This window comes from Terrapene carolina, unplaced genomic scaffold (assembly GCF_002925995.2).
Source record: "Terrapene carolina triunguis isolate 2854851 unplaced genomic scaffold, T_m_triunguis-2.0 Scaffold35098, whole genome shotgun sequence".
NCBI lineage: Eukaryota > Metazoa > Chordata > Testudines > Emydidae > Terrapene > Terrapene triunguis.
The window spans coordinates 9,533,375-9,554,077 of NW_020699449.1; the positions used below are offsets into that span (position 1 = coordinate 9,533,375).

At 42.7% G+C, this 20,703-nt stretch overlaps 1 protein-coding gene across 1 annotated transcript in view; it reads left to right on the top strand.

Annotated features, from left to right (window-relative positions):
• Positions 1-3,351: 3,351 nt before the first annotated feature.
• The window catches only part of LOC112117239 (structural maintenance of chromosomes protein 2), a 37,689-nt gene continuing 20,337 nt past the window's right edge, over positions 3,352-20,703 (top strand). The window contains exons 1-11 of the mRNA XM_026646527.1: positions 3,352-3,439; positions 6,416-6,657; positions 8,004-8,153; positions 9,930-10,052; positions 10,580-10,618; positions 10,827-10,937; positions 11,275-11,319; positions 12,038-12,271; positions 14,802-14,951; positions 17,964-18,197; positions 19,767-19,926. Coding sequence (XP_026502312.1) covers positions 6,490-6,657; positions 8,004-8,153; positions 9,930-10,052; positions 10,580-10,618; positions 10,827-10,937; positions 11,275-11,319; positions 12,038-12,271; positions 14,802-14,951; positions 17,964-18,197; positions 19,767-19,926 — 1,414 coding nt within the window. The 5' untranslated portion in view covers positions 3,352-3,439; positions 6,416-6,489. The remainder of the gene's footprint in view (positions 3,440-6,415; positions 6,658-8,003; positions 8,154-9,929; positions 10,053-10,579; positions 10,619-10,826; positions 10,938-11,274; positions 11,320-12,037; positions 12,272-14,801; positions 14,952-17,963; positions 18,198-19,766; positions 19,927-20,703) is intronic.

Genomic DNA, 20,703 nt, shown 5'->3' on the forward strand with positions numbered 1-20,703 from the left:
ACCATACCCCTGCAGCAGCCTCCCCCATCTTAACCTGGTACAAAATGGTTCTCTTCCCCAGTTCACCTGTGACTCCCTTCATAGACTCCTGCTTCCTTTGTTCTGCCTTTCAGTAATTTTCCACAGCTCTCAAACCCACCCGTCCCCTTCAGACAAGAGGAAGTGTCTTCTCTCAGCTAGAGCAAACCCATTGTGCCAGACTGTTTTACTTTGAATAGATGATCTTGAGTGCTGATCACTCACCACTGTAACCCTGCTAACTCATGGGGGATCCACATACATACAGTCTTTCCAAGACACAGTAATGTTGTTATACAATTTCATTAAATTATCCCCAATTCAGAAGTGGTACAGACAGAACCCTCAATTTATCACAGCAACACATTTTGCTTTTACCTTTTTTGGAGGAACAGAACTGAACTAATTCTTCTGAACTTTTATTCTTCTACGTGATAGTTTCCAAAAGCTGCAATAAGGGAAACTAAGTACTCTGGGTCACATCTAACTGTAGTTTGTGCTTGTATTGTTATATTGTAAATATGATTCTCACAAATCTATGTAAATGTATTTCTCTTCAGAGACAAAAGTTAAATAAAAATACTTTAAGATACTAAGTTGAATGCCATGACTATAGATAATGTCTTTTAATAGAATACTAATCACATACCCACTTTCCCTATCACTGCTTGTTTTGAGCTGATCATTCAAAGTCTTGTAAATAACCACTTTCAGACAACTTTGCAAACCCATTCCATAATCTGTTTTCAGAAGTATCAGAAGAGGTCGTGCTGGTGGGAGAGTGACACTATATGATGTGAAAGAAAGCATAGAATCAAATGAAGTAAAAATCTTAAAAGAACCAAGCTGTACCATAGAATCTCTATGGATAGTAATTCCATGCTCTAATAAATAATATAGCAGTACAAATATATTACCAATTGCCTGACCAGGATGGTGATAGTGACTGTGAAATGCTAAGGGAGATTAGAGAGACTATTAAAATAAACTCAATAATAATAGGGGATTTCAATTATCCCCACATTGACTGGGTACATGTCACCTCAGGCTGGGATGCACAGATAAAGTTTCTTGACACCTTAAATGACTCCTCCTTGGAGCAGCTAGTCCTGGAACCCACAAGAGGAGAGGCAATTCCTGATTTAGTCCTAAGTGGAACAGAGGATCTGGTCCAAGACGTGAATATAGCTGGACCGCTATTACTTACTCTACAAGGGAGATTTAGATTAGATATTAAGAAAAAGTTAAGCTTCAGAACACACTTCCAAGAGAGATTGTGGAATCCCCATCCCTGGAAGTGTTAAAAAACAGTTTGGAAAAACCATGGTCAGGGACAATCTAGGTTTACTTATGGGTTGGCTACACTTGCGAGTTACAACACATTAAAGCAGCCCCCGGCGCACTAGCTCACTCCCCGTCCACACTGGCCAGGCACACAGAGCGCTCTGATTCCACAGCTAGAGCGCTCCTGATACTCCACCACGGCGAGAGGAATAATGTTTGCTGCGTCTTGGCTACCACGCCTGGGTGGACAAGGTGTTGCATTACTGCGCTCTGATCAGCCTCCGGAAACGTCCCATAATCCCCTTAAGTCAGGTGGCCACTGTTGTCATTGTTTTGAATCACTGTAGGAATGCAGATATGCCCTTTGAAAGCTCCTTTTCTGACAGCCGTCTGCTTATCTGCTCTGAGACAAAGCAACCATTAGTGTGGAAAGCTGTGTGAGAGAGAGGGGGAGGGGCTGCTGCTGTCTGAACTTACAAGACAGCATGCTGATACTTTCTCCCCCCCACATACACACAACACACTCCTTGTCACACTCCACCTCACCCCTCCATTTGAAAAGCACGATGCAGTCACTTGCATGCTGGGATAGCTGCCCATAATGCACCGCTCCCAATGCCACTGCAAGTGCTGCAAATGTGGCCACGCCAGTGCGAAAGCAGCTGTCAGTGTGGACAGACTGCAGCGCTTTCCCTACTGCGCTCTCCGAAGGCAGGTTTAACTCACAGCGCTCTACATCTGCAAGTGTAGCCATGCCCTAAGGGTATGCCTACACTGGAAACTTCAAAGCGCTGCTGCAAGAACACTCCCACAGCAGCGCTTTGAAGTGCGAGTGTGGTCACGTGTGAGTGCTGGGAGGGAGCTCTCCCGGTGCTCCTGATAATCCACCTTCACGAGGGGATTGGCTCCCAGCGCTGGGAGCCTGTCTACACTAGCACTTTAAAGCGCTTGGACTTGCGCTCGGGGGTGATTTTTCACACCCCTGAGCCAGCAAGTTAGAGTGCTATAAAATGTAAGTGTAGACAAGCCCCTAGTTCTGCCTCAGTGCAGGGGGCTGGACCTGACGATCTCAAGGCCCCTTCCAGCCCTACATTTTTGATTCTAGATTTAAGATCCTGCCATTCCCCTGGAACACTATGGAGCACCTACATGCCTGGGAACTAGAGGGTGGAGGAGAATAATCCCGGACTGATCCAAGTGATGGAGACATTCTCCCCCAATGCACTGGCCCTCCACTCCTCCCAGAAACGGGGACTTGCACACCGCACGTCTGCACAGCCCCTCCCCTCCTACTGCTCCCCTAGGAAGAGGGGCTCGCACCCCCCCTGCCCACCCCCCCCCCCACTGCTCCCCTAGGAACAGGGACTCCGCACACCACGTGCACAACCTCCCCCTGACTCCTACTGCTCCCCTAGGAACAGGGACTCGCACACCGCGGCCCCCCCCCCCCCCCCCCCCCCCTAGGAACAGGGCCCCGCACACCGCGTGCACCCCCCCCCCCGACTGCTCCCCTAGGAACAGGGGCTCGTGCACAGCTGTCCCGCAGGAGCGGGAACGCGCACGCTGCAGGCGCGCGCACAAGCCCCTTTCTTGGCTCTATTCTACTGCCCCCCCTCCCCCCGGAGCAGGGACTCGCCCTGCTGCAGACCCGCGCTCCCCTCTATGACCCCGCCCCCCACGAAATAGGGAGTAAAGGCTCGCGCTGTTATACACCGCCGCCCCCCATCAATGCGCACTCGCAGCAGCAGCCAGGCGACGCGCGCTGAAGAAGCCCCCACTCTCCATCTCCACCTATCAGGTTGCGGGGGGGGGGTCCTCTCTTGACCGGGTCTGGCCACGGCAGACGCCGGAATCAATACGTTCTCCGTTTAAAACAGCGCCGTGGGGTTCTGTGGTGCAGTCTCCTTCGCGCCCCGCTAGTCCCCCGGGAGCGCCGCGCCGCGCGTGGGTTAGATGAGCTCACGCGAGCAAAGCTCAATCAGGCAGCCGCGGCGCTCCCGTCGGTCCTTGCGCGCCAAAATTCAAGTAAGCGGAAGGGCGCCGCCGGGAGCGGCCGGGCGGTGGGATTCTAGAACCCGCGGCTAACCGTCTGCCCGCGCGCTAGAGCCGCCTCCCCGCCCCTCCCAGGGCTCGGCAGGTGAGAGGCGGCGGGGGCGGCCGGGCAGGGGCGCAGCCCAGCCCCACCACCCTTGGCCAGGGGGCGGGTCGTGGCCGGTCCCGTCCCGGTCTCTCTCCGGGGGAGGGCTCAGCGGGTGCACCACGGGGGGGTGTCCTTAAGGACTAGGCACCCCTCCCTGCTACATTGGTAGGGGCCGTGTGTCTGTGGGGGGGGGTCTGATGTCTGAAGATCCCCCCTCCAGTGAGGGGCTTCTCCTTTGGGCTGTTGGGGGGAGGCTCCTTCCCTCAAAAACAACAAGGAGCCCGGTGGCACTTTAAAGACTAACAGATTTATTTGGGCATAAACTTTCGTGGGTAAAAACCTCACTTCTTCCGATGCATAGAGTGAAAGTTACAGATGCAGGCATTATATACTGACACATGGAGAGCAGGGAGCTACCTCGCAAGTGGAGAACCAGTGTTGACAGGGCCAATTCAATCAGGGTGGATGTGGTTCACTCCCAATAATAGATGAGGAGGTGTCAATTCCAGGAGAGGCAAAGCTGCTTCTGTAATGAGCCGGCCACTCCCAGTCCCTATTCAAGCCCAGATTAATGGTGTTGAATTTGCAAATGAATTTTAGTTCTGCTGTTTCTCTTTGAAGTCTGTTTCTGTAGTTTTTTTGTTCAAGTATAGTTACTTTTAAATCTGTTATTGAGTGTCCAGGGAGGTTGAAGTGTTCATCTACTGGCTTTTTTATGTTACCATTCCCGATGTCTGATTTGTGTCCATTTATCCTTTTACGTAGGGACTGTCCGGTTTGGCCAATGTACATGGCAGAGGGGCATTGCTGGCACATGATGGCATATATCACATTAGTAGATGTGCAGGTGAACGAGCCCCTGATGGTGTGGCTGATGTGGTTGGGTCCTCTGATGGTGTCGCTAGAGTAGATATGGGGACAGAGTAGGCAACGAGGTTTGCTACAGGGATTGGTTCCTGGGTTGGTGTTTCTGTGGTGTGGTGTGTAGTTGCTGGTGAGTATTTGCTTCAGGTTGGGGGGCTGTCTGTAAGGGAGGACTGGCCTGTCTCCCAAGGTCTGTGAGAGTGAGGGATCATTTTCCAGGATAGGTTGTAGATGGTGGATAATGCGCTGGAGAGGTTTTAGCTGGAGGCTGTACGTGATGGCCAGTGATGTTCTGTTATTTTCCTTGTTGGGCCTGTTCTGTAGTAGGTGATTTCTGGGTACCTGTCTCGCTCTGTCAATCTGTTTCCTCACTTCTCCAGGTGGGTATTGTAGTTTTAAGAATGCTTGATAAAGATCTTGTAGTTGTTTGTCTCTGTCTGAGGGATTGGAGCAAATGCGGTTGTATCTTAGGGCTTGGCTGTAGACAATGGATCATGTGATGTGTCCTGGATGGAAGCTGGAGGCATGTAGGTAAGTATAGCGGTCAGTAGTTTTCCGGTATAGGGTGGTGGTTATGTGACCATCGCTTATTTGCACTGTAGTGTCCAGGAAGTGGATCTCTTGTGTGGACTGGTCCAAGCTGAGGTTGATGATGGGGTGGAAATTGTTGAAATCCAGGAGGAAATCTTCAAGGGCCTCCTTTCTGTGGGTCCATATGATGATGTCATCAATGTAGCGCAAGTAGAGGAGGGGCGCTAGGGGACGAGAGGTGAGGAAGTGTTGTTCTAAGGCAACCATAAAAGTATGTTGGCATACTGTGGGTCCATGCAGGTACCCATAGCAGTGCCACTGACTTGGGGACAATGTATACCTTCAAATCTGAAATGGTCTTCGTGTCTCATTATATAATGCCTGCATCTGTAACTTTCACTCCATGCATCTGAAGAAGTGAGGTTTTTTACCCACGAAAGCCTATGCCCAAATAAATCTGTTCGTTTTTAAGGTGCCACCGGACTCCTTGTTGTTTTTGTGGATACAGACTAACACAGCTACCCCCTGATACTTGGCTCCTTCCCTCAGTGTCCCCAGAAGGGCCTTGTTCAATAGTGCGAGTGGCTGGGGGGGTCTGGGTTGATACCAGTGAGGGAGCGAAGGGCCCCGCATGCCTGCCCTGTGGGCACAAGCCCTCTCAACACACACACTCACCCCATGGAGGAGGGGGAGGGTGCAAAATTGGTCAGTTTAAACCTAGTCACTGAGTTACAGCAGCCCCAGGCCTGAGCCTGCCCCCAGTCACTGCCTTTGCAAGCCCCTGTTCTTCTAATGTTTGTCTTTTCCTTTTTCTGGGTGACAGCGACTGTGCCCAGAAGTTGTCAGATTTACAAAATCACACAGTGAAACTGGCTATAAACAAAGTGCTGCCAGGTGTACAGAATAAGGAGACATTACTCTCTAATCTCAGTTTGGGATAATCTGAAAGTAACATTTGTAAAAATAGCAGACAGTATTGGGATTTTTTTTTTTTTTTTTTTATAGTTTAACAATTTGAAATACAGAACAGTCTGGGTTTTTTAGCTACATATATTTTCGCTATGAAGTTCTCAACTATTTTAACATAATTTTAAGACTAACATAAAGTCACATTCAACTCTGGATACAGATAACCGTCCACAAGGTACTCCATCAGCACTGCCCTTTTAAATTTCTTCCTCTCTCTTTTCTCCTAAAAGACTTTAGTCTTGTCTTTTTGCCCCCTACTAGTCTTGTAATTTTTTTTCTTGATGAGAAACCTGTTTTGTACCACAGTACAACTTCTATTTGAATATCCTGAGTCATATTGAATAAATTCATGTAATCAAGGAAATCTTAAATTTGAGTACTATTTGCTGCAGGACTCAATTATCCCTCCTTTGGATAACTGAGATTCAGATAACTGAGGTTGTACTGTTGTGGCAAAAAAATCTTATCACATTCCTGCATGTGGGTCCAAATACCATTGTCCATGCTAGAGTAGTATTCTATTCTTTTCCATTTGTTTCATACTTTGGTTTATATTAGGAGTGCCCTCTCATTTTAGTAAGTCTGCTTTTGTTGTTTTAAAACACACAGGACTATAAATCTGAGATCTTTCTTCATACCCCTTGGAGCGGGGCTTGGCCAGGTCCTCCAGAGAGACAGAAAAGATGCATATCAAGTCAATCATTCTTGAAGGATTCAAGTCCTATGCCCAGAGGACAGAGGTTAATGGCTTCGACCCACTGTTCAATGCTATCACCGGATTAAATGGCAGTGGCAAGTCCAACATCCTGGACTCTATTTGTTTTCTGTTGGGCATCTCCAACCTATCTCAGGTAAAAAGGAAGGAGAAATACTGCAGTTAGGAAGAATCAATGAGAAACTCCTCTTTGTGCTGAATAGCATCCTTGTGCAACAAACCTGAGGTTAATCGTCACAAAATGTTGTGGAGATTGGTCTTACTTTGTAACCAAAATGAGACAGACTGGCATTTTCTATGCCACTTTCTGGCTAGGTTCAAATTATCCAATAAAAATTATTTTTATTGATAATTAAATATGAATTTGTAATCCCCACTGACTCTTATTCTCAAAATTGACTTACAATCATATCTACAGTGTCAATACTCTTTTACAGAGGCCTATTACAATTACTAGGGAATTCTTTTCAAACACTTTGTAGAAGGCTATAAATATATAGGGGGGATAGCTAAGTGGTTTGAGCGTTGGCCTGCTAAACCCAGGGTTGTGAGTTCAATCCTTGAGGGGGCCACTTAGCCCACTCAAGGGGATCTGGGGCAAAATCAGTTTTTGGTCCTGCTAGTGAAGGCAGGGGGCTGGACTCAATGACCTTTCAGGGTCCTTTCCAGTTCTATGAGATAGGTATATCTCTCTATATTAATTATTCTATTATATTTTATATTATTATTATGTAAGCTTTGTATAGAAGTAATAATCATACATTGATACAAATTATGCAGTCCAGAACCACAGGGGGGAAAAAATGCCAAGATAAGAAGTAGTAGGTTGGAACTGCAGATTTTTGGTAGGTAAAAGTACAATCACAGAATATAACACAAACTTATTTCTCTATAATAAACTTTGGCATACCTGGAGCTGATCTGAGAACACTATTAGCTGACTCATCAGAAAAACAGAAAGCAGGTTTTGTTGAAATGATTTTTATTTAAAAGACACTGGCCTATACTGCTACTTATATGAAAAGTGTGCATTTTGAAGCAAATTTGGATCCCAGTCTTTAAACAATGCTGCTCTGGAATTCTAGGGAAATCCAGCAAAATTGCAAGTAAATCCTATTCTATCTTTACAATCACACACATACTGTATCATGAAATCAAACACTTTACCTAAAGGCACTTATGTATTAATTGATCTTGTCATCTGGTTTCTAAATCTAAGCATTTAATTTTTCTCATGTATCTGGTTTAAAAAAAAAAAATGCTTAGCTGACTTACTGTGTGTTAGTTTACCGTGCAACCATCTTGCACGTTTTCTCCATGCTCTTTTATACCTGTGAGCTGCTAGAGTATCTAAATGTACAGTATTCCTATTTTTCAAATATTTCATACATTTTCCCTCAAATTCTAGCCATTAATAGTTCACAGTGTGAAGCAATGCAATGGCTTTCTGTTAACAAATGTATTCCTCTTCCACATTTTCAGGTGCGAGCATCCAATTTGCAAGATTTGGTTTACAAAAATGGTCAGGCTGGAATTATTAAAGCGACTGTATCAATCACCTTTGATAATTCTGACAAGAAACAGAGTCCGCTGGGATTTGAGGCTCATGATGAGATCACAGTCACCAGGCAGGTGAGTGTTCAACATCTGTGTTTGTCCACAAAGATTTACGTATTTCCACCGTTCTCAGTGGAAAATGACCATACTAAGATAAAAGGCAGATTGTTATTTTTCAACTAGATGATATAGAATTCAATGTTGTGGGTTTTTTTTTTTTTTTAATGCTCTCTACCCTTACGCCTCAAGTTATTTTGCATAATCAAGATTCTTTCAGGTAAGGTTTTAAAGAACACTTGGTTTCTTTTACTTGATTGTGCACTAATTCTTCTTTTTTAAATATTCACTCAATGAACTTGTGCTATTAAAGCAATGTTTCCAGAGTGAACTCAATAACAAACTATGTAAGATTTGAGCTAAGCAACTAAATAAGGATATAACAACTAGTTGCCTTTTCACACTACACATTTTGTAGTATTCCATATACCATAAACAATGATTCTACTCCCTTAAATGGAAACGCACCTAGTCATGAGACAACATTCCTGAAGCAAGCTATATTGTCCTCTACAGAAAATGATGTGCTTCCCTTTTCTGCCTTTCTCCTTTCCCTTTCTAATTTTTTAGTGACCTTAATATTGAAAAATGCTAGGTTGTCCACTTGGGATACTGAATTCATTTATTCACAGAACAGATATGGTACAGACAGGAGCACTGCAAGCTTTCCTACACTGTCTCAGAGTGTGCTTTGACTTGACACAAAGGGACTACCTCTAATATGGGTCATGGAAACCAATTACTTCTAACCATAACTAAGGCTGCGAGTTTGTCATGGAAGTCACAGATTCCGTGATTTCTGCAACTGTCGGTGTGGCTTGCTCCGGGGCTGCTCAGGCAGCCCCTGGGCCAGTCGCACCGGCCGCTGCTTGGGCAAACTCAGGCCACCGCCTTCCTCCCACCCCCTAGCAGCAGCAGGAGGAGTTTGGGGGGGGGGGTGTCTCATGGGTGGGGGTTGGGGTATAGAAGGGGGTGAGGGCTCTGGTCGGTGCTTACCTTGGGGGGGCTCCCCGGAAGCGACAACATGTCCCTCACCTCCTACCTTCGCGCACTGCTCTCGCAGCTCACAGGCACTGCCCTCGCAGCTCCCATTGGCTGTGGTTCCCGGCCAATGGGAGCTGTGGAGCTGGCAATGTGCGGAGCTAGGAACTTAGGGAGGGATATGTCATCGCTTCCAAGAAGCCAGATAGGGAGCATGCCACCCCCGCCAACCTCCTCTCTTCCTGCCCCCCTCCCCCCGCGCCGAGCACCAGTGTCACTCCCTGGACCGGCCCCCCAAGCCGCGGCACTCCCAAGATTTAATTAAGGGCATAGTGCAAGTCATGAACAGGTCACTGGCCATGAATTTTGTTTACTGCCTGTGACCTGTCCATGACTTTTACTAAAAATACCTGTGAGTAAAACATAGCCTTAACCATAACCTTTCTGATGAAACTGACAACAAGTTTGCTAGTTGTGGTGGTGGTATTTTTTTTTCTGGTCTGACACTGAACTGAGAGACTTTCCCTTGTTCCTGACTGCCAAGAAACTGCCAAAGGTACTTGCCGTGATGGTTTAGCTCACATTTTTGCAGTTGGGGTAGAGGATTTTAAAAATAGTACTTCAAACTGATGAGAGGGTTTGTTTGATACGTATATTTTGTAATTTTGTTAATTTCCTCGGGACACATTGAAACTATTTTCCATTTGTTGTTTGCTCAGATTCCTACATCTAAGAATTCCGTTAGTTTGTATTCTCAAACAGTAAAGCCATTTTTTAGTTCATTTTGAGTATCCCATTTTTCTTTTTCTCAAGGTCGTCATTGGTGGTAGAAATAAGTATCTAATCAATGGTGTGAATGCAAACAATACAAGAGTGCAGGATCTCTTCTGTTCCGTTGGACTCAATGTCAACAACCCTCACTTTCTTATTATGCAGGTATTATATACATGTTCCTAAAAACTTACTTCCTTTGTTGCTGGATTTGGGAATTTTGTTTTGCATTAGCTCTACACGTTGTTTCTATTACCACAGAGGCTTCCACATATTGACTGACATCAATTAAATCTCTCAAAAGCCAAACTGTGACTAAGAATTTAATAAAAATCAGTCAGTCAGTAAGAGATTCCAAACAGGGAGTAAAAGCAGTGTCCCTGATCGGTGTAACTACGTATAGCTGGCCGCAGCATAAGCAAAGTTATAAAGTATAGCACATCGTACTTACCAGCTGAATGTAATGTGACACAAGCTGTTTCAGATTTGAATCTGAACTTTCAAGAATTAGATAACTGAAGTCAAACCAGGTTTATTCTTTTAGACAGAAAATAAATTTATCTTTAAAAAATTATTATACTACCTGATAAACTTTTGATTGAGAATTTACTATATAAAAATCTTGCACTGCATATGACAGTGTAGTGCACTTTGAGTTTAAAGGCCATAATCATTTTTGCCTTTATTTCCAGGGACGAATTACCAAAGTTCTAAACATGAAACCTCCAGAGGTGAGAACACAGTTGACGTTTCCTTTCCTTCTCTTTTTTCTTGATATCCTTTATACGTGTAAAATTTTGAGTTGACTGTTTGCTCAGGACTGTTGGAACAGTATTTTGAAGAAAGGTGGGTAGAGAAATTTTTTTGTTTAACACTGGTGATTTTGAAGCTATTTCATAAGCTTGGGTGTTTTTTTTTTTTTTTTTTTTTTTTTTTCAGATTTTAGCTATGATTGAAGAAGCAGCTGGTACAAGGATGTATGAGTGCAAGAAAATAGCTGCCCAGAAAACTATAGAGAAAAAAGAGGCAAAACTGAAAGAAATTCAAACGGTACTATTGTTTGCAGTTGTGTGGCTTTTTAATGCTTTACATAAATTGAATAACATCAATGATAGCAGTTGTAAGCTGACTTGAATGACTCAATTGCCTGTTGTGTAGCCTTAGAAAGAACAAAATCTTATCTGCCACAATAGAAGAAGATGTACTTGACCCATTTGCACTGCCATGGTCCCTTCTCTTTCCCCCGCCCCCATTTGTTGTATATTTTATGGTTTGTGGAAAGCTTGCTTTCTCTGCCTAAGGCTATGTGCATGTGGTCAGAGTAGTAGGATTTGGGAGAGTTTTCAGATTTAAGAATCTGAAAATATATTCTGTTTTTGTGTTTCAGATTTTAGAGGAAGAAATCACTCCAACCTTACAGAAACTGAAAGAGGTACTGAACTTTAGACCGGAAAAACATCTTTGGCTTTTAAACAGACTTAATGTTATACTGGGTGAAATTACACTGGGGGGGCAATTTTTAAAATATCGGAAAATAGCCTGACTAACTCGGATAATCTCTTCAACGATTCATTTTTTTGAAACAAAATGCTCTTCTAGACTCTAAAATATCTACATGCATTTCTAGTCTGAATATTTTTTTAATGTGGAAATCATGGTTTATAGAGAGATTTTATTTTCAGATGTCTAATTATTATGGTAACATTGGACATTCAGGACCTGCAAGATATTATAGGGGAAAAAAACCCTAGAAGACAATAGCAAGATGAAGTTTTAACTTGGTTCATGAAAGGATATCCAAGTGTTGTTTGCACAGTACAGGCTGTTGTATTAGCATCATTTGCTAACATTTTGCTAAGCAGGCATGTGTATGTATAATGCATCTGATGCTTCAGAGGAAGGCAAAAGTGTAATGCATATAGCCAGTTGGGTACTATTGTATGTAGGAAAGGAGAATCCTTCCTTGCTTTCTCATCCCTCTAGGGGAATTGGTATATATCTTTTGAAGCATGAGATTTAATTACTCGTCTTGGCTTGTATAGCTACAAATATTGATCATAAAATTATACAGAACTTTTTAGAAATACTATGGGCGTATTACAAATTTTTTTTAATGCTGGCTTATTTTTATTGGTGGCCCTTTCTTTCAGGAACGATCATCCTATTTAGAGTACCAGAAGGTAATGCGAGAGATAGAACACTTAAGCCGTCTCTATGTTGCGTATCAATTTGTTTTGGCTGAAGAGACGAAGGTACGTTCTGCCGATGAGTTAAAGGAAATGCAGGCTAACATAGCGAAACTTCAGGAAACAATGGCTGAGAATGAGAAAAAGGTGAAGGAACTTAACAAAGAAATAGCAGAGATGGAAAAGAAGAGAGATCAGGTAAGTGAGAACACAAATATGTTTATGTCGATGTATATATTAACACAAGGGATTAAACCGGAAAGGAATAACTTCATTTCTCTGAATTAAAATATAGAGAGAAGTTAACCAGCGTTCCCTCTCATTTTTTACATTCATGTGCAGAATGAATTTTGTTATGTGCACCAATATGGAGGTGATGTGTGACACATCACCTTCATATTGGTGCACATAACAAAATTAATGTGGTGGGTGTGGGGCCGAAGGGTTCGGGGTGTGGGAGGGGGCAGAGGGTTGGGGTGTGGGGGGGTGCGGGCTCTGGGTTGGGGCCAAAGATGAGCGGTTCGGGGTGCGGGAGGGGGCTCAGGGCTGGGGCAGAGGGTTGGGGTGCAGGCTGCCCCAGGGCTGCGGTGGGGAGAGGAGGACTCCCCTCAGCCCTCTCTCACCGCAGCAGCTCGGGGCCGTACGAGGGGTGCCTCTCCCCGCTACAGCGGGACCGTGCTGGGGCCAGCAGGGAGGGGCGCCTTTCCCCGCTGCAGCCTTGAGCCCCTGTGCTGGCTAAATAGGCAGCTGCGTAGCTTAGAGGGAACTTAGGATAGAACGATTTCCTTTGGATTTGATATGCTTATGTTTATACACTACATACTGTAATTCTTAGCCATTATGTGAAAGACACCCTGTTGATTTAATAATTATACTTCCATCTGAAATATTTTACCTCCTATCATTACAAGTAATACCTAAGATAAACAAAAGATTAGAAATACTGTCTTTTCAGGCTTTTTATTTTTACTTTTTTCATTTGATAGTTATTTGTGTTTAGTTGGCTTGTGTCCCCACTTGTTTGTGTGAGTTTTCACACAGTTTAGGGACAAAATAGCATTAAGAAAAAGAAAATAAGACTATACACCACAAACGTTGGCAGAGGGATTTTGTAGTTCTTGAGCATCTTTTTGAGATTGAGTAGATTTCTATTTGGTGGCATCCATTTAATAACAAATAAGCATGATCCTTTATTATGATATAAACACTAACTGATATTTTATAGTTCACATAACACCAGATTATGCAGTTATCTCAATGGTATTATAACTGTAGAAGAACTAAGCCAAGTGCAGTCATATTCTCACAATTTCTATCTTCCATGCCAGTGGAAATAGGAACATAGTTTAGCATACTTAGGCCCTGATTCTTTGAATATTTATGCATGCGAGTAGCTCAACTTATGTGAATAAATAATATTTGTGGAAGTAGATCTTTGCTTGGTGTGGAGGATTCACATTCAGATGTTCTAAAACTCAGAAAACCCTGTCATTTTGAGAATGAACATTCTTGTATCTTTGAAAGAGGGGGAGATGTCCAGTCAGAGAGAAGATGCCTGAAAGGCAACATATTTACTAGAAGAGAAATAAATGCCACAGTTCAGAATAAATGAATGAAAATCCTTCTAGATCCATTGGAAAACAATTCATTCTCTGATGCCTCCCATCCACTTTCTTTAATGTAAAATGACAAAAATGTTATATTTGTGTACTTTATATTGTGGTTAAGACACTTCAGCAAGTCAAATTGGGTTCAAAATTCAGGTTTTATAAAAATAAGCATTCACGCAAGATAATAGAAATGTTTCTACCCTATTTTCCAGTGCCAATGAAATGATTCTTAAACGTAGCCTTTTCAAACGTTGCCCTGTATTATTTAAACCCAAATATAGCAGCACCCTGCTATCCAATCGGAACCTGGAAGTCAAGCTTTCTTGAAACTGATTTTTTTTTAAATGAAGCTATTTGCTCTGTGTGTTCGTTGCATGGAGATTTGCATCAAGTGAACAGCATAAATAGTGAAAAATAAACTTGATTTATAATTAGGGCCCTACCAAATTCACAGCCGTGGAAAAACATGTCATGGACCATGAAATCTGGTCTTTTGTGTACTTTTACCCTATACTATACAGATTTCACAGGGGAGACCAGCGTTTCTCAAACTGGGGGTCCCAATCCAAAAGCAGGTTGTGGGGGAGGTCGCAAGATTATTGTGTGTGGGGAGGGAGGGGGTTGCAATATTGCCACCCTTACTTCTGTGCTGCTGCCTTCAGAGTTGGGCGGGTGGAGAGTGGTGTCTGTTGGCTGGGAAACCAGCTCTGGAGGCAGCACCGCTGCCAGCAGCCGTGCAGAAGTAAGAGTGGCAATACTGCAAAATACACACACACACACACACACACACACACACACGCAACTCCCTTTTGGGTCAGGACCCCTACAGTTCCATCATCATGAAATTTCAGATTTAAATATCTGAAATCATGAAATTTACGATTTTTAAAATCCTGTGACCATGAAATTAACCAAAATGGGCTGTGAATTTGGTAGGCCCCTATTTGTAATTATGATGATTAAAACTAAAAGAATTTTTAAGTGACAGTGGTAAGGATATTTGCTTTTAATTTTTTTTTTCCCCCCCAATGCAGCTGGATAGAATGTACAATATCTTATGATTATTAAACAGGTTTCTTTTAGTATGAGTTACTTTTTTTTTTTTGTCTTGGTTATAGGAAGTTGGTGGCATACTACGTTCACTGGAAGATGTTCTTGCAGAAACTCAGAGAGTTGATACAAAAGCACAAAGTGCTCTTGATCTCAAGAAGCAAAACTTAAAAAGTGAAGAGAAGAAATGTAAAGAATTAGTAAAAAGCATGGAGGAGGTAAACAGTAAGGCCCTTGTTTTTAAAATTTTAGGAAAATATTTAAACTGGTGCACTACAAACATCTTCAGTAATATATAATAGCTGTATGTTGTGATTTATTTATTACTTTTCTGTAATGTATGTCCAAGAGGGATAAGAGCGTTGGGACAAATTTATGGCATAAACATGCAAGGGCACCACAAGTTTCTAATCATAGAAGATTAGGGTTGGAAGAGGCCTCAGGAGGTTATCTAGTCCAACCCCCTGCTCAAAGCAGGACCAACCCCAACTAAATCATCCCAGCCAGGGCTTTGTCAAGCTGGGCCTTAAAAACCTCTAAGGATGGAGATTCCACCACCTTCCCAGGTAACCCATTCCAATGCTTCACCACCCTCCTAGTGAAATAGTTTTTCCTAATATCCAACCTAAACCTCCCCCACTGCAACTTGAGACTATTTCTCCTTGTTCTGTCATCTGCCACCCCTGAGAACAGCCGAGCTCCATCCTTTTTTGGAACCCCCCTTCAGGTAGCTGAAGGCTGCTATCAAATCCCACCTCACTCCTCTGCAGACTAAACAAGCCCAGTTCCCTCAGCCTCTCCTTGTAAGTCATGTGCCCCAGCCCCCTGATCATTTTCGTTGCCCTCCGCTGGATTCTCTCCAATTTGTCCACATCCTTTCTGTAGCGGGGGGCCCAAAACGACGCCATACTCCAGATGTGGCCTCACCAGTGCCGAGTAGAGGGGAATAATCACTTCCCTTGATCTGCTGGCAATGCGCCTACTAATGCAGCCCAATATGCCGTTAGCCTTCTTGGCAACAAGGGCGCACTGCTGACTCATATCCAGCTTCTCATCCACTGTAATCCCCAGGTCCTTTTCTGCAGAACTGCTGCTTAGCCAGTCGGTCCCCAGCCTGTAGCAGTGCATGGGATTCTTCCATCCTAAGTGCAGTACTCTGCACTTGTCCTTGTTGAACCTCATCAGATTTCTTTTTATCCAGTCCTCCAATTAGTCTAGGTCACTCTGGACCCTATCCCTACTCTCGAGCATATCTACCTCTCCCTCCATCTTAGTATCATCTGCGAATTTGCTGAGGGTGCAATCCATCCCATCATCCAGATTACTAATGAAGATGTTGAACAAAACCGGCCCCAGGACCAACCCCTGGGGCACTCTGCTTGATACCGGCTGCCACCTAGACATCGAGCCGTTGATCACTACCAGTTGAGCCCGATGATCTAGCCAGCTTTCTATACACCTTATAGTCCATTCATCCAAGCCATACTTCTTGAACTTGTTGGCAAGAATACTGTGGGAGACCGTATCAACAGCTTTGCTAAAGTCAAGGTATATCACGTCCACTGCTTTCCCCATATCTACAGAGCCAGTTATCTCATCATAGAAGGCAATCAGGTTGGTCAGGCATGACTTGCCCTTGGTGAATCCATGTTGACTGTTCCTGATCACCTTCCTCTCTCCTCCAAGTGCTTCAAAATGGATTCTTTGAGCACCTGCTCCATGATTTTTCTGGGGACTGAGGTGAGGCTGACTGGTCTGTAGTTCCCCGGATTCTCCTTGTTCCCTTTTTTAAAGATGGGCACTATATTTGCCTTTTTCCAATTGTCCGGGACCGCCCCTGATTGCCACGAGTTTTCAAAGATAATGGCCAATGGCTCTGCAATCACATCAGCCAAATCTCTCAGCACCCTCAGATGCATTACATCCAGCCCCATGGATTTGTGTATGTCCAGCTTTTCTAAATAGTCCTTAACCTGTTCTTTCACCACTGAGGGCTGCTAACCTCCTCCTTATACTGTGCTGCCCAGTGCAGCAGGCTGGAAGCTGACCTTGTCTGTGAAGACCGAGGCAAAAAAGCATTGAGTACTTCAGCTTTTTCCACATCATCCGTCACTAGGTTACCTCCCCCCATTCAGTAAGGGTCCCACACTTTCCCTGACCTTCTTCTTGTTGCTAACAGACCTGTAGAAACCCTTCTTGTTACCCTTCACATCCCTTGCTAGCTGCAACTCCAATTGTGCTTTGGCCTTCCTGATTACAACTCTGCATGCTCGAGCAATATTTTTATACTCCTCCCTAGTCATCTGTCCAAGTTTCCACTTCTTGTAAGTTTCCTTTTTGTGTTTAAGCTCACTGAATATTTCTTAGTTAAGCCAAGCTGGTTGCCTCCCATATTTGCTATTCTTTCTGCACATCGGGGTGGTTTGTTTCTGTGCTCTCAATAAGGCTTCTTTAAAATACAGTCAGCTCTCCTGGGCTCCTTTCCCCCTCATATTAGCCTCCCAGGGGATTCTGCCCGTCAATTCCCTGAGGGAGTCAGTCTGCTTTTCTGAAGTCCAGGGTCTGTATTCTGTAGAGATAAAGAATAAGTGGCATTACCTTTTTACAATACCATGTATTATGTAAAGTAGTCTAAATTTTCCCTTTAATAAAGCTTTGATTTCCCCTTTCAGTGTCACCTGAGAGACAGACTTTGTTTTAAGCTTGGTGTTCGTGTGTAGCCTGATATAAAGAATATATTCCCATTAGGAATTAGGTGTGTGCATGAACAGAATAGGCCCCCTCAGCTAATATTTTATTTTTTATGAAGTTCAGGGAGGATCACAATAACTTTAAAATATGTTGCTCTATAAGAATATCAATGCTCTGAAGATTAAATGAGACTGTCAAGGTTCACATTTGTCATATCTTTTTACCTGTTACTGTTACCAATAATACTTAAAAAAAACTTTTCCCCTCTAATCTGTATCAGTTACAGTAATTTATTTTTCCAGTGTATTTTGTGCAACACTTTGTGTTTGCCCTGTTTGTGTGGCTCTTTCATGCAACAATACAGGCAAGAAAACATTTAAAAAAATATAAATGTGATTGTACAATCACAAATAATGGCAAGGGGGCTTGGGAACATAGTACCTTAAACTATTTGCAACTTATTTTTCAATACTGTTTAGATTTCAAGTTGATGTTATTCTCTCAAATGGATCTGATTGATCTGATTTGTTTTGCTAAAGGATTCTAAGGCTGTAGTGGCAAAGGAGAAGGAAGTAAAGAAGATAAAAGATGGGCTAAATGCTCTGCAGGAGGCAAGTGATAAAGATACAAATGTTCTGGCTGCTGCACAGCAACATTTTAATGCTGTGTCTGCTGGTCTGTCCAGCAATGAAGATGGTGAAGAAGCAACTCTTGCTGGACAGATGATGACATGCAAGAATGACATTAGTAAAGCAGAAACTGAGGCTAAGCAGGTAAGAATAGAAGCTAACCATGTCCCAAACAAGCATTGATGTTTTTATTAACTTTGTCTTGAAAAGCTTGCTCAGCAATATTCCATTTGGTTATCAAAAAATGCTTTACAGGGATGTTCTGTAACAGGCAATGCATGATAGCATATTGTATTATTAAGGCTAGCTGTTTGTGATAACATAAATTGGGAAAAGCTACGGCATTGACATGAGAAAAAATACAAAAATTATAATATTAGATTTAAAAAAGAAAAAGTCATGGTACTCAATGTTTTTAATTTTAACTTCAATTTCCTGTAATAACTTATTTTTTATGTTTACATTAATTGTTTGAAATTAAATTTAACCAGTTCAAGCTATATTAAAGCCCTAAATTCCACTGTATATATGAAAACCAGACTCATAAAAATTCATTGATTGGTCTTGCTCAGTAGATGGATACTTGTTCTCTTTGTCACTCAGTGTTTTTAATGATGGGGGGAAACTCTGAAAGTCCTGATTTTGGCCCTGGTAGTCATGAAAAGATTAATCTTAATTTTAAATCATGCAGATCTGTGTCAAGGTATATTGGTATTTGTTCTAATTTATGCCAGATCTAGGCTAAAAAGTTAGGTTAACCCAGCTATGTCTCTCGGGGGTGTGAAAAATTCACATCCCTAAGTGATGTAGTTAAGCTGGCCTAACCACCCCACCCCACCCCACTCCACTCCTCGGTGTAGACAGCGCAAGGGGGAAGGAAGAATTCTTCTGTTGATTTATGTGCCACCTCTCAGGGAGATGGATTAACTACACCGATGGGAGAACCCTTCGTGTCGCTGTAATGAGTGTCTACACCGAAGTGCTACAGTGGCACTGCTGCAGCATTTCTAATGAAGACGTAGCCTTAGTAATAGTCATTTGGTACATTCATACTAAACCCTTTGTCCCAGACTCATTAATAACGTGTTCCAAAAGTTTATCTTTTGAAACTGAAGGTTCTCATGTATGGTAAACACAGAATTGGTTGTTCTCAGTGGTGTCTTTAGTTTTGGTTGTGTGGTTTTTTTTTTTTTTGTTTGTTTGTTTTAATTGATTAAATTATTCACTTTTGTGGATGAAGTAAGAATGTGTCTCTCTTCTGTCAAACTTTCATATGCGTTATTGTGCTCTAATGCACCGTTTTAAATTAAAACTTCAAACTTAACATATGCATAGTCCTTATTGAGGAATGTGTTCCATGACTCATCTGAAGAAATGTGGTTTTGAAAAACCCTAAAGGGGGCCTGCTCCTTTTCATTCATTTATTAACCCTATTCATTACCCTCTCTGAAACCTTCCCCCATCCTGCCTTTTAATATATGACCTAAAATAACAGAGAGATGCACAATATCCTATTTTTATTTCCAAACTCTCTCCCCCCCATCTACCATTGCACTATGTTTTTAAATGCCAAGGATGCTATTTGACACTACTGTAAGTGGTAAGGATCCTGAATAATAACCCAAGCACCCTGATAATGTAGAAATTCTAAATCTATACAATGTACTGTTTGAAAACCTCCAGGCTCTGTGTTTGTCCTGTATTTCACAATAGGCTCAAATGAAGTTGAAACATGCTCAACAAGAATTAAAGACAAAACAAGCGGAAGTAAAAAAGATGGATGGTGGCTACAAGAAAGATCAAGAAGCATTTGAAGCTGTCAAAAAGCTGAAAGAAAAACTAGAAAATGAAATGAAAAAGCTAAACTATGAAGGTTTGTTGTACTGACTTACTGGTAGAATAGCAATTTTGGGATTGGTGGGTGGGAAGTATAGGACGATCTAGAAGAACCTGGTGTGAAGAAAGAGCCTGGAAATATAGGAAGAGAACTCTGAAGAAATTAATATTTCTGCCATTTTAATTAATGGTTACTAGTATAGTGGAGGTAGCACAATAGAATTAGATGGGAAAATATGCAGTTTTCTTACTTGCAGCAGGTAAGAGTTCATAGATCCCAGAGCTGCAGGTTGGGGCTGTAGGATTGCCTGTTGAAGGTAAAAGGATACTAGTTTAAATTTATAGGCCAAGATTTACAAACTCTGGGTATTTAAATTGAGACACCAGATTAAAAGTTTTTTCCCCAGCCTTTTCCCAGTAAAGGGCAATGACTTTCATTTTCATTAAGGCACCTTCACACCACTCTGTCAACATAAGTGTAACTCACATCCAATTTGAGGCCCCTTTACAGTGCAAATGCAGAGCCAGAGTGTAAAGAGGCTCTAGCGTAAATGAAAATCCAGCCCAAAGTCAATAGCAAATGCCAGTGTTTGCCATTTCTGAGAATCTAACCAGTTTAAGTGCCTTACTTTAGGCACCTACGTTGGAAAATGTTGTCCTAAACAAGGTAAAGTGTCTTGGAATTTTTTGCGTGTCCCCTCACTGCAAAAAGTGCATTTATCTAGCTAAAAGCACCAATTATTGTTTTTCTATAAATCTCACTGAAGCTTGCAAGATTCCAAGTTTCTGATTTATGTCGGTTTGGAATATTTGG